Source organism: Neofelis nebulosa, chromosome 6 (genome assembly GCF_028018385.1).
Source record: "Neofelis nebulosa isolate mNeoNeb1 chromosome 6, mNeoNeb1.pri, whole genome shotgun sequence".
NCBI lineage: Eukaryota > Metazoa > Chordata > Mammalia > Carnivora > Felidae > Neofelis > Neofelis nebulosa.
This window is the reverse complement of record NC_080787.1, coordinates 145,352,206-145,366,016: the sequence shown is the minus strand read 5'-3', so window position 1 is coordinate 145,366,016 and position 13,811 is coordinate 145,352,206. Positions and strand designations below refer to the sequence as shown.

Sequence of the window (13,811 nt, the reverse complement as noted above, 5' to 3'; positions counted from 1 at the left end):
GACTGGAATGAAGTAGATTATTCATGACCATTTTGGCTTCCCCCCTCCCCAACAAATAGCTCTCTTTCTTCTCTCTTATAATGCGAAGAATAGCTCTAAATTTGATGTGGGAAAGTGAGACATTATTTTTGGCCTGAGTAGAATGAAAGTTTCGACCCCTGAGTGAAATCTGGTCTTCACTCTTCTGACCACCCAGTAGGTTCAGAATAACTTGAGAGTGGAGACATTAAATTTTAGATCTGATCCTGAGCTGCAAGAAGAAGGAGAGGTATTGCTTTCTTCTCTCTACGCAGAATAACCTCATTTCTCCAAACGGAGTGACAATCAGGGTTTGGCGGGGGGCGGGGGGGGGCGGAGTAGAAACAATCCCAGTGACTGACTAGGTCAGTGTTTCTCAAACACTGTCTAAGGTACACGAGATATTCCTAAACGGAGGGTTCTTCGGCCAAATACCTTAGAGAATCACTGCTTACTGTGTCCTCTTGAAGACTGAGAAGCCTCCAAGCAAAGAAACCTGTTATATTTTGTTTGCCAGACTTATTCAATCACAAAACCTTTTTCCCTTCTAGGTAACACCTGACAGCTTCTGGAACTGGCATGCTGTGAAAGATACTTTGAAGAGTGCTGATCTATGCAACCCTCCCTTCATATCATGGGGGAGGCAAACGAAGCCCGTATTAAGACATGTGGAGACAATGGTGACCTTTACTGGCAGGGTTGGGAATTAGCTCCTGGCTTCCAGAGAGCTAGTCTAGTCTGTCTCTATCACCTTGAAAATGGCATTGGTAATGGTGGTAGCTTTGATGTATCCCCTAGCACATTTTCATTGTCTGGAATTTGAGGTTGTTATTTATTTATGGTGTGTTCAGCAATGAATCCATCAAATGCTTTGAATGTTTTAAAAAGGGCATTGGGCCCTGTACCGTTGATCTAAATAAGAGATTCTCTTTTAAATGGCATGTAATTTACTACGTGGTGAAATATTTTATCATTCTATATAACCACATTCTAAGAGGTTATTACTTCTACACACAAGAATAAATCAAAGGGGGCAAATCTCAATAAAATACGTTACCAAAATGGAAGTATTTTCCCAGTGAGAAGTCACCATAGATGCTTCTTTTGTAGTACAGAGAGAGCAATAGTTGGTGAGCCAAAATTACAAAAAAAAAAAAAAAATTGTCCAAAGGCCACAGATGTATTTTTTAATGGAAATTCAAGTAGTTTAAGTGCCCAAGAACTCTTCAGAAGCAACACTATTCTGACTCATTCTTCGAATTCCAAAGGCACTTTGCATCTATGAGCATTTGAGCACCACAAAGTTGTTCCTGAGACACTAGCTCTAGATACTCTGGAATGTTTCTAACATTTTTGTTTCTGTCTTAATACAAGGTACGTTCCCATCAGTTGGAATGTTTTAAATTGGTTCCTAACCTCTGGATACCACGTTTCCAAATCCAGTACTGGCCCAGGTGGTCCCATCTTGTGAACCAGAAAAGGTGGCCCTTTCCAGAGGCAGTTGGGACCCGTGCAGGGCACATGGCTTGCCGAGCAGAGCGCAGGTGGGGTTTCAGACCCTGTCCCCTGGGATGGAGGCTCTCGTGCGAATGAACAAGTCACACCACTAAAGGAAAGGGCCTTGTCTTCTTCCTTCCCTCCCCTCCAGCCCTCCGCCCCTGTGGGCTGATTTCCACCTGCAGGCCCAGCCTTCATCCTGACCTGAATCAGGCTCTATTTACGGACTTTGTACCTCGAAACCCTCCTTGCAGACTCAGGACCAGAATCCCACTGACTCTGTCCTCCTAACTGAACTCCTAACTGTGGTCTCTTTATCATGCCCTTGCTATCTTGATTGGGTTGTGCCTTGCATTTACCCGACACTGTCTTTGTGTCTTCAGTTCCGCCAACGGTCAGGACGCTGTTATTCATGGACACATTTCTTGGTGCTGCTAGCCTTCCTACTAAGTTCCGAACTCCTTTCTCCGCCCTGGATTCTGGAACACCATGTTAATTACTTAGAAATCCTACATCAACTCACAAGGAGACCACCACAACTGCAGACCTCTCTTACCATGACCCCTTAGGCATGCGCTTTGTCCCCCAAGACAAGGCTACTTGCCTCTGAATCATTTGTGGGGCTTCAGTTGCTGAGCCTACTTCTGGGAGGGAAATAGTCCCTTCCCTCTAAATCCCAAGACCTGGACAGTCCAGGCTCAGCACAGATGCAGTCCGATCTCTTAGGATCTCTCTATCCACATGTACAGTAGCAGCTGCTATTCAGAGGGGTGAGTGACCTGAATGAGCCTCATAGGCAGACTTCATAGGCAGGAAATAGAAAAGTGGCTCCATATTTTACTTGTTAAGGCAGAAAGTAGAAGAAATACAGTCAGAGAGAATATCAACCCCAAACATGGCAATGGAAAGATGCTTTGGTAAAATTCTCACTGACTTAGAAAATTGAGGGTCATGGAACTCTAAGCTCCCATGAGCCAAGGGCTAAGTCCCTTTTCTTCAACACAGGAAATCCAGCACCTGAGACCATAATAGGCCCTTAGTTATAACTTGCTGAAAAACCAAAATCAATGTAAACACCGTATTTGGTCAAAAAAGGTTTTGCTAGCTGGGGCGCCTGGGTGGCTCAGTCGGTTAAGCGTCCGACTTCGGCTCAGGTCATGATCTCGCGGTTCGTGGGTTCAAGCCCCGCGTCGGGCTCTGTGCTGACAGCTCAGAGCCTGGAGCCTGTTTCAGATTCTGTGTCTCCCTCTCTCTGTGACCCTCCCCCGTTCATGCTCTGTCTCTCTCTGTCTCAAAAATAATAAACGTTAAAAAAAAAATTAAAAAAAAAAAAAAAAAAAGGTTTTGCTAGCTTATGTAGTAACTCCTTCATTATACGCGTGGTAGAACCTGTTTTTAGCCCCTTTGTGGTTTATAATCAGAACAGGACAGAATAAGTCATAAAAATAAATACAATAAACACAATAAGCATTAATGACATAAGGGTTGATATTACATATCTTCCTAGTAAATGTGAATGAAACATATGTGCCTGTGTATGAAATACTGGCAAAATGAGATGCATAGATGGAAATATATTTCACTTTTGGCAGTGGCAAAGGGTTTTTCTCCGACTGGGACATACATGGGACTAAAAATAAGGACGCCTTTTATTTCCAGAATCCTTGACAATTTACAAAATGCTTGAACACATGGGATTCTATCTGATCCTCACAAGACAGAGGAATGTCGTTAGAGGAAATTGTATGCATCACTCTTTGATAAGAAAATATCGGTGGCTCGTGAACTAGAATGGCTTTCAAGAAGATTTCTGGCCTGTCATTAACAGGAACAATCCAACCGATAGCATGAAGGGAGATAGGAAAGATACTCTCCCCAAGAAGGAAAAATTGAAAGGAAGGTACCTTTAATGGCAACGTGCATTTACCGTGATGAAGACAGACTTCTATTATTCAACCGGGGGCCGTTATAGAACACGATTCTAAGAGATAAGTAATGAGATGCCGGAAGTGAATAATGAGATGTGAGCTTTGAAAGTCAAGTTGCAGCTCACTGAAGAGGAATTATTACCATACTTAACACTTATATTGCACTACATTGATTGTAGTGCACTTCAAGGTGGTTATAACTCTGGGAGTCCAGAGCAGATATTGGGAAGAATTCAAGAGGCTCTGATCACGGCAAAACTGGGGATGCAAATCTGGCAAGGGCTCTCAGCCAGCCTAGCGTCTCTCCGTGGGACATATGTTTCTCACTCTTACTTCCTCGCTTTCCGAGAGTGTTGTCATTGGATATCCTGCTGGAGACTTCGGTGAGTTACTCTGGAAACCTACATAATATTTCTATTTACACAGGAAAAAAAAATCCATTTCTTTGAATGATGTGATACATTTTAAAATTATGTTTATTGTTTTCCTTCCTTTTTTTTTCCTTTTCATAAAAGTAATACAAAGCTCTTGCTAAATTTTTTTCAAACATTATAGAAATATGTAAAACTGTTGCTTTGGTCGGCATTTTGCTTATTAGGGAAGAAAGTAGATGAAATGCAATTGGAAAGTTTCACCTCCCCCCTTCCCTCAAGGTAACCTCTGTTAATAATTCCGTGTAGTGTCTTTTTTTCTATGTACACGCTTAATTAGGCAGTAACTTTTAAAGATCTCTGCACTCTATTTTTGACAACTATCTTATATCAAGTAGCAGTGAGAAGAATGACCAATATGTGACCTTTATCAGATTTAAAAAAGAATGCAGCCTCCTACTTTAAACAGGGAGACATTGAAGCTGCAAAGACATGTTTTAAAAATAGATGGGAAAAAAGCCCATCAGTGTTTGGAACTAGAGAGAGCTAGGGTACCCACATTCTGGGAACTGTAATGCTAACAGGTTTTCTCGCTGTCGAAACTTGAAATAGAATCTACAGGGGCCCAAATGTTTGAAATAAGTATGTGGTCAGATGCATAGATGGTATGGACTTTCAGCTGACTAAAACAAAAACCAAAATAGCAACAGAATCTGTCTCAGATGAGCTCACTTTCCCAGCAGCCTCTTTGCTTGTAAGACATTTCTATTACATTTTCCTAAAAGGGAGTCATGCTTCCATTGAAACAACAGTTCTGCCCACATTGCATGGAGCACCAAACTTCTGCAAATTTCTCATCTCTCGTGTCCATGCTTGGAATATGTCCCGTCTTGCTCTTCAGAACTAACATCCCAATCTTGCGGAGACACTGTGTTCCAAATATTTACAAGTCACCTGTTTGGAGCTTGCATCATGCTTTCTTGTAGAAATCAATATAGATGGGATTTGAGGGTCCTGAGAGCAGGCCAGGAATTAGACTGCATGTGACCTGACTGTGTGAACTGTAGACATATGAGATCTTGGTTAACACTGTCCTTATTCTTTTATTTTTGTTTTAGTTAATAGATTTTATTCTTTTAGAGCAGCTTTAGATTTGCAGAAATATTGTGTAGAGTGTAGAGTTCCCACATACCGCCCTTCCCCCCGCATCCAGTTTCCCCTATTATTATTATTATTTTTTAATGTGGCTGATGGGCATTGAGGAGGGCACTTGTTGGGATGAGCACTGGGTGTTGTATGTAAGTGATGAATCATGGGAATCTCCCCCCCAAACCAAGAGCACACTGTATACACTGTAGGTTAACATTGTCTTTGAGATATGTTTAATTGGGGTGCCTGGGTGGCTCAGTCGGTTAAGCGTCCGACTTCGGCTCAGGTCATGATCTCACGGCTCATGAGTTCAAGCCCCGTCAGGCTGACAGCTCAGAGCCTGGAGCCTGCCTTGGATTCTGTGTCTCCTTCTCTCTCTTTCTGCCCCTCCCCTGCTCACTCTCCGTCTCTCAAAAATAAATAAAAACATTAAAAAAATTAAAATGCATTTTATTTAAGCATCCTAATTTGGGATACCTGGAATGTGGTTCTAATCTCAAGGCCAAGGACTCCCTATCCTTGCTTCATGCAGGTTTCCCAGGCCTTGGAATCACTATCTTCCAGAATCTGGAATGGAGCAAATGGCAGGAGCCTAGGAACAGTGGGGAGTGGGATTGTAAGCTCCTCACACAACAAGCCCACCTTGTCCAAGGAGCTCTCCGTCTCTCCAAGGTGTGTATCTGACGAGGATCCTCAAAGTGCCAATTGGTCATCTAAGGCAAAGACTACCTGTTGGTTTGCTTTGATTGCCTTGTCGCCCTCTGTGTCCTGGGAAACTGAGCTTATACGTAGGAAGGAGGAAGCTGTCCTTTACCTTTGGGAGTTAGAATGAAGGTGGGTGTTCACCTCCTGGAATGAAAGCAGACAGGGGTCCAGCAGAGTTTGTATTTATTGCCTCAAAATGGAGACGAGCTCTCGAGCACAGGATGCTGTGTCATCCCTACATTTAAAAGCCTCTTTTCTGGGGCGCCTGGGTGGCGCAGTCGGTTAAGCGTCCGACTTCAGCCAGGTCACGATCTCGCGGTCCGTGAGTTCGAGCCCCGCGTCGGGCTCTGGGCCGACGGCTCGGAGCCTGGAGCCTGTTTCCGATTCTGTGTCTCCCTCTCTCTCTGCCCCTCCCCCGTTCATGCTCTGTCTCTCTCTGTCCCAAAAATAAATTTTAAAAAAATGTTGAAAAAAAAAAATTAAAAAAAAAAAATAATAATAAAAAAAAAAATAATAAAAGCCTCTTTTCTGCTCCTTACAGTAAATAGCAATTTAACCCTTAAAATACAAAAAAATTCTGTGGTTTTGCTGGGGGGAGGGGAAAGACAGCAAAGACAGGGGGAGTGAGGGAGCCTGCACGGTTTCTCTCTGAACAGTTTTGGGAGAAGAGAACTCCAGGAGTTAAAGTAGATGGTGTAGCTTTAAGAGGTATAAACTGGGAGAGTACAGCAGGGAGAAGAGCTTCTGTTAAGTGGATCCAGCCGCATCAGCCTCACCTGGAAACTTCTTAGACATAAAAGTTCTCAGGCCCACCCAGACCACTGAGTCAAAACTCTGGGAGAGAAGCCCTTCCAGGGGATTGCACTTATCAAGCTCGAGCTTGAGGACCACTGGGCCCAGGATAAGGATTTGAGTAGAACCTCTTCTATTTATTCCTTTTTCTTTTTCTTTTTGGCCCCCTTCACCCATTTCTCCTACCTTCCACCCCCTGCCTCTGACAACCACCAGTCTGTGCTTTGTATCTATGAGCTAATTTTTTTTTTGTTTGTTTCTTCTTTTAGATTCCACATATAGGAGAGATCATACGGTATCTGTCTTTCTTTGTCTCACTTCTTTCACTTCACATAATGCCCTTGAGGTCCATCCACGTCACAAATGGTAAGGTTTCATTCATTTTATGGCTGAATAATATTATTATACATGCATACCACAATTTCTTTATCCATTCATCGACTGGTCTGCATTTAGATGGTTTCCACATCTTGGCTCTTGTAAATAATGCTCCAACAGACATCAGGGTGTAGCTTTTCAAGACAGTATTTTCATTTTCTTCAGATAAATAGCCAGAGTGGAACTGCTGGAGCATATGGTAGCTCTATTTTTAATTTTTTGAGGAGCATCTGTACTGTTTTCCATAGTGGCTGCACCAATTTACATTCCCACCAACAGTGTGCAAGGGTTCTCTATTCTCCACATCCTCACCGACATTTGTTATCTCTTGTCTTTTTGATAATAGCCATTCTAACAAGTGCAAGGCGATATCTCACTGTGGTTTTGATTTGTATTTTCCTGATGATTAGTGACGTAGAGCATCTTTTCACATGTCTGTTAGCTATCTATACGTCTTCTTGGGGAAAATGTCTATTCAGATCCTCTGCCCATGTACAATTTTTATGGCTTTTGGGGTGGTTTTGTGTGAATGTGTTTGTATGATTTCCTTATATATATTGGATGTTAGCCCCTTATTGGGTATATGATTTGCAAACGTTTATTCCCATTCAGTAGATTGCCTTTTCATTTTGTTTCCTTTGCTGTGCAGAGGCTTCCGGCCTGTTGTAGCCCTTATTTCCTTTTGCTTTTGTTGCTTTTAGAAGCAGATCTTCTTTTATATCCTGGCTCCACTTCTTAGCAGCTGTGGGAGTCGAGCAAGTTAGTTAGTTTCTCTGAGTTTATAAAGGAAATTAAATGAGATAACATATTTGAAGCACTTAGCACCATGCCAGACATACAGAAAGCACTAAAAAAAAAAAAAAAAAATGTTAGCTGCTATGATCACCATTTTGTACAAGGGAAAGGAGAAAGAATGGGTCCTAAAGAACTTCAACGAGTTAGTACAGCATTTACCAGTTTAAAGGGCCCTTTCAGACTCTGGCATTTTGCTTCCAAGGCACACACAGTTTAGATAAATTTTGTGTGGTTTCAGCCAGAAACAGAATAGTCCTCAACCTGACTGATCATCTGAACTCCCTGTGGAGCTTTTACACTGCCCTGCCTGGACCTTCAGAGCAATCATCTTCAGTGGTGGGCCCTGGGCATCTATAACTTAAAATTTTCCATAGGCGATGCTGCAAAAACAGTTACTGGAAATTAAAAGGTATCATAACTAAAGCTAACACATACTGAGTATCTGTGCCCGACACTATGCTGACTTCTTAATGTTACTTCCTTTACTTCTCACAGAAACCCGTGAGGCAGCTACTATCCGTTTCTTGGTTTTACATACGAGGAAACTGAGGCAGAGAGCCTCAATAACTCGGCCAAGTTCGCACGGCAGAGAAGGGATTGAGGACCGGAGCCCAGGGTTGAGCTACTAATTGCAATTAACTAATGCATTCATTTATTCATTCACCCCAAATTTATTACGTGTGACCAGATAATAGGTTGAGAGCCAGAGAATATAAAAATGAATAAAAATCTCCATCCTCATCCTCAAGAAGTTCATGGCTTTTGTGTGTGTGTTCACATTGAACAAAGGACAGATTGTCCCATTTTGAAAGATGATGTCATGTGTCTGTGTTTGAGAGGCTTAAAAGATTGTTTATGACTTCCAGCCTCTTCCTCTCAGGGACCATTTACAGAATCCACCCCCGCGGGCACACCAGCCTCCCAGACTGTGAAGACTAGGCGCGTCCGGGGGTCGCCTGCACCAGCGTTTCCCCCGCAAGAAGGACTCTAGTGCGCAGCCTTGCAGTCCGTGTTAGCAACCCCTCAGGGTTGTCCTCAGCTGTTCTCGCTCAGTTGTATCACTCGCTGCAGTTCAGCCCGATAGCCATCCACTCGTCTTGGTAGGTCCATCAATCAAACTACCCGGGAAGGAGATCTATCGCAGCGGACCTGTGAGACGGCCTCTCTTCCAGGGATAAAACCTGTCACTTACACCTAAAGTGAAGACTGTTACGAAATTTCCCAGAAAAGTACAGAGAAAAGACGGGAGACCTGCTTTCTGCTTTCTAGAATCGTGAAACATTAGGGCTGGGTAAATCCCTGGACATAATGTAAGGCTGCTCAGGAAACTGAGCTCCAGGGTCTCAAACCTGCCTGAGACTGGGCTCCTGGCTCACAATGCGCGACCGCTCACTGCCTCCTAGAGTCAGGGCCCGGCACTGTTTGAAAAAGACCGTATTCAAGTGCAGCGACCATCACTTTGGAGCAGGCAAATGATCCAACCTGGAGTCGGCCTGGGAGGACACCGCCCTCGGGGCTGGGGTGGGGTCACCACGGGCAGCCACCTTGTTGTCCTCGCCCGTCGGCGGGGGAAGAGAGAGGGTTTGGGGGTGAGCCGCCATTCCCCGGACCAGTATTCAGAACGCACAGGGAGAGGAGGTAGCGGAACCTTTGTCCTCCGCCTCACTCTCGTTTCCACCCGGACTCAGTTGGCGTCGGACGCAATTGCGGAGGCTTAGAAACATGGAGGCGGCGGGTGCTGGGGCTGGGCAGCCGTCGTCTCCTCTGGAGGCTCCGGAATCTACAGACGATCGGCTTTTCCTGATTAAAGGTGTGGTGTGGTGAGGAGCTGGTGCCCGGGCGAGCTCACCCTGGGCCTGCGCCGAAGCCTCCGTTTCCACACACACCCGGCCCTGGGAGACCTTCCCTTGGGCTGCCGCTGAGTTTAGCCGGTGGGGACGGGGATCAGGGGTCGTGCCCATTGGAATCTCCCCTGGGCTTGGGGCTGGTCCCTCGAGATGTCGTGTGTGCTGCATTTCCCCCATCACTCTGCAGTTTCTCTCGTGCCGTCCCCTTTCGAACTCCCACTATCTCGTCCCCCCCCCCGCCCCCCCGGAGAAAAACTTCATGGCACCATCCGGGTGAAGAGGGTAAGGGACCCTGCGACGATTCTCACCACTTGGGAACGGATACCTCAGGATGACCGCAAGCACCAGAGGTTTCACATTGCTATTGTTTATGTTTTGCAAGAGCTGCCTAGTTAGCGTTTCTCAAATTTCAGAAGGGACTTAAAATGTAATTTATTTTTTATAGTTTTAAAAATTATTATAATAATTTTAAAGAGAGAGTGCACCAGCGGGGGACAGTGGCAGAAGGAGAGAGAGAATCTTAAGCAGACTCCAGGCTTAATTCAGAGCCTATTGTGGGTCCCAATCCCAGGACCTTGGGATCATGACCTGAGCCAAAATCAGGTCCCAGGCTGAACCCACTGAGTCACCCAGGCACCTCTAAAATGTAATTTAAAGGAGCGCCTAAAATGTATTTTAAAGGAGTGCCTGGGTGGCTCAGTGGGTTAAGCCACCAACTTTTGGTTTCAGCTTAGGTCATGATCCCAGGGTAGTGAGATCCAGCCCCTCCTTGGGTACACTGAGCACAGAGCCTGTTCATAATCTCTCTCTTAAAAAAAAAAAAAAAAAAAAAAAAAGGTCTCAAACTTATTTGTGTATGTCCTCTTAACTTAAGGTGTTTTTTTTTTTTTTTCCTCCCTTTGATCCCTCTCACCCTCCATGCCCTACCCCCAAAACTCTTGGCAGGTGGAGTTTTCCTTGGTACTGTTGCTGCAGCAGGAATGGTAGCCGGATTTGTTACAACATTATCATTGGCTAAAAAGAAAAGCCCTGAATGGTTCAACAAGGTTTGTGACAAGGAAATCCATTAATAGCAGTGTTACTGCTTACAGATAGCTGGTAGCCAGTGTGCACAGGGGAAGTGAAAAAAATGTTGGTGGCCTTTCCTATTGTTTGAAGAAGTAAACCTGTGTCCACCTATAGATTCAAGAAGTGTACAAATTAGTGGTCTTTATTTTCATTAAAGTTTTTTTCATGTTTATTTTTGAGAGAGCAAGAGCAAAGCAGGGGAGGGGCAGAGAGAGAGGGAGACACAGAATCTGAAGCAGGCTCCAGGCTCCGAGCTGTCAGCGCAGAGCCCGACGCGGGGCTCGAACTCACAAATCAGGAGATCAAGACCTGAACCGAAGTCCAAGGCTTAACCAACTGAGCCACCCAGGCACCCCTGTTTCCATTTAAAAAGATGTATTTAATTATGTGCTTTCTTAAATTTTAGCAGAAGGAGACTAAATCTGGGTAATTCGCTATGAGTTGTTAGAGGCTCCAGTATTTTATGTGCCACTAAGAACAAAAAAAAGTAATGCCATTATTAACTCTTGACATAATACTGATCGCCAGGGGCATTTCGTTTTATTTTTTAAAGTAAGCTTTACACCCGACGTGGGGCTTGAGCTCATGACCCTAAGATCAAGACTCGCATGTTCTACTGACTGAGCCAGCCAGGCACCAGAGGCATTTGTGTTTCAAAAACGTTAAATTGTTGAAGTAAAGTGCGTCTTGTCATCAGTGAAAAACATAGGTCAGCTTCTTGAACCCAGAGACCGCACATGCGTGTGCACTGCGGCAGCCCTGCTCCCCAGAAAAGGGCCTGACACACAGGTGCTCAATAAGTTTTGGTTGAAAGACCATAACCTACTTATGGCAGAAAATTCTGACTCCATGAGCAAGATTGAGTAATCACCCATGTGGACATATCTACCTCATTTCCCCAGTTGGTGAGGATTTTTCTTTACGTTGAGTTGTTACTTGTTGGCGTGTGTTGTCCTGTCTCTGCCCTCTCCATCCCATACGGTGTATTTATCCATTACTTTATTGCTTCAACAAGTGTTAACTTGGGGATCTTTTATGTGTCAGGCATTGTGCTTGCTAGGAGCCGGAGATACAGAGATGAGCAAAATATCTGCCCTTCAGGAAGCTAGCATCCGGTGCAGGAGACATATTAAACAAGTATTTACACAGTTAACTGTCTAATTACAACTTGAAGAGCAGTGTTACGTGAAAATCATAAACCAGTCGAGTTCTCTTTCCACTTCAAGCTGCGGTCCATAGAAACTCTTTGGGAGATCTGTAACATCAAAACTGTTTTCATAATAACTCAGACATTTGTACTAATGGTATGGAAGCAGTCGGGGGTAAAGCTGCTGGTGCCTTGGTGTAATCAAGGCAGTGGCTCCAAACTACTAGCAGTCACTGTGTCTTTAATTACCATGCACCTGTAGTTAAAAAAAAAAAAAAAAAAAAAGCCATAATTGCAGAAGACTGCCCTTGTTAAAGCAGTAAAATTATTAATTTTATTAAATCTTAACCCTTGAATGTACCTCTGTAATATTCCATGTGAAGGAATGGACGGTAGGCGTAAAGCACTTCTGCTTTATACCAAAGAAAGATGTGTTTCTCCAGGAAAAGCAATTGTGTGATTAAGTTGCATGCTGAACTAGCTGCTTTTTTTTCCCATGTAGTATCATTTTCGTTTGAAAGAGCAACTGACACACTATAGTTACTCAGAAGTGGGTATTTGGCAGACATTTCCTTCAAAATGAACAAAACGAGCCTGTGTCTCTTCAGGCAAGCACTGTTGGTGTTTGTTGCCAGTGGTAAGCTTCGAGCTTGCAAGTGAAAAGTAGATTTTAGGAAACTTGTATCTGCCATTCTGATCTTGATAGGTGCTCAATACTTAAAGGCTTTTCTGGTGAGATTGGTGGTAATATTAATGATGTGAAATTTTAAATATTTAATAAGAGGTGTCAACATTGGGGAGATCTGCATAACTTGGTTAATCAATATTTTCTGAACGATCATAATGCATGGATGAAAGGCCCATTTGAAGTACAGAATAGACTAATGGATTTTAATGTAGCAAAGTAGAAAAATTCATCAGCGTGACTTCAGATTCCAAAGTGCAACTATCTGTGAAGTTTGGGTGTAGCATCAGAAAAGAAAGGCTATTAAAATACTCGTCCCTGGGGCACCTGGGTGGCTTAGTCGGTTAAGCCTCAGAGTCTTGATCTCAGCTTAGGTCATGATCTCACAGTTCCTGAGATCAAGCCCTGCGTCGGGCTCTGAGCTGACAGCCTGCAGCCTGCTTGGGATTCTCTCTCTCTCTCTCTCTCTCTCTCTCTCTCTCTCTCTCTCTCTCTCTCTCTCTCTCTCTCTGCCCCTCCCCTGCTCAAAACAAACAAACAAACAAACATTAAAAAAAAATACTTGTCCCTTTTCTAACCACATACCTCTGTAAGGCTGGATTTTATTCAGATACTTGAAAAACATATTGCAACAGATTGAATACAGAATCATTTATGAAAATTCATCTGTCTTTTATTAAGCCAGATTTCTAAAAGCTTAAGAAAAATGTAAAACATTGCCTCCGTGCACTAAATTCTTCCGTAAGATAGTTGTTTATATTAAATAGGTTTACATTAATCTATATTGGCTTTATTTTTAAATGAAGTAATATATAAAACTTAAGAATTCCTTAGTTTTAATTTCTAATATATTAAATATTAATAGATATAATCCACATAATCAGAAATCTTTGGGATCCAACCATAAATGGATCCTAAAACCAGAAAGTTTGAGAACCACTGGCCTTGATGTTAAATATGTTGTGTACAGCTCCACCTCCCCTCTGGGGAAGCATTTGAATTAGAGTATTACCATTGATCCAGACTCTGAGAGGTAAAGGTTTGTAAAGGAGCTCAGAGGTTCTGAAGCAGTTAATACATTTACACTGAACAAGCACACATTTAAGGATACCACTCAGGCAGTGTACTTCAGAGTCCCTGCGTGGCAGTTTTCTCTGACATTAATAGTGATAATGATACCTAACATTTGATGCTTACCATGTGGTAGCTGCTACTGTAAGGGTTGGGTTCACTTAACCCCCATCTCAACCCTGTGAGGTACCGTTACTGTATTGGCCCCATTAAACTGTGGCACACATGGATTAAACAGCTTGCTCACCATGGCGATGTCTCCATCTTTGACTATTTTTGGAGAAGAAATTATTTGTAGCCACTTTTTATTTAAATAATCTTCTGCCCGGAATCTAGCTATTATTTATAATACAGATTCAG

At 43.3% G+C, this 13,811-nt stretch overlaps 1 protein-coding gene and 1 long non-coding RNA gene across 3 annotated transcripts in view; both read left to right on the top strand.

Moving 5' to 3' along the window:
• The first annotated feature begins 3,078 nt into the window (after positions 1–3,078).
• LOC131515097 (uncharacterized) lies at positions 3,079–8,864 on the top strand. The gene is made up of 3 exons (XR_009263435.1): positions 3,079–3,826; positions 6,730–6,826; positions 8,500–8,864. It is a non-coding gene; the product is annotated as an uncharacterized LOC131515097 (long non-coding RNA).
• A 452-nt stretch (positions 8,865–9,316) lies between these two features.
• The window catches only part of TMEM242 (transmembrane protein 242), a 29,901-nt gene continuing 25,406 nt past the window's right edge, over positions 9,317–13,811 (top strand). For both annotated transcript variants that reach the window (XM_058735760.1, XM_058735761.1), the window contains exons 1-2: positions 9,317–9,443; positions 10,426–10,526. In XM_058735760.1, the coding sequence (XP_058591743.1) occupies positions 9,356–9,443; positions 10,426–10,526 (189 nt within the window). In that variant the 5' untranslated portion in view covers positions 9,317–9,355. The remainder of the gene's footprint in view (positions 9,444–10,425; positions 10,527–13,811) is intronic.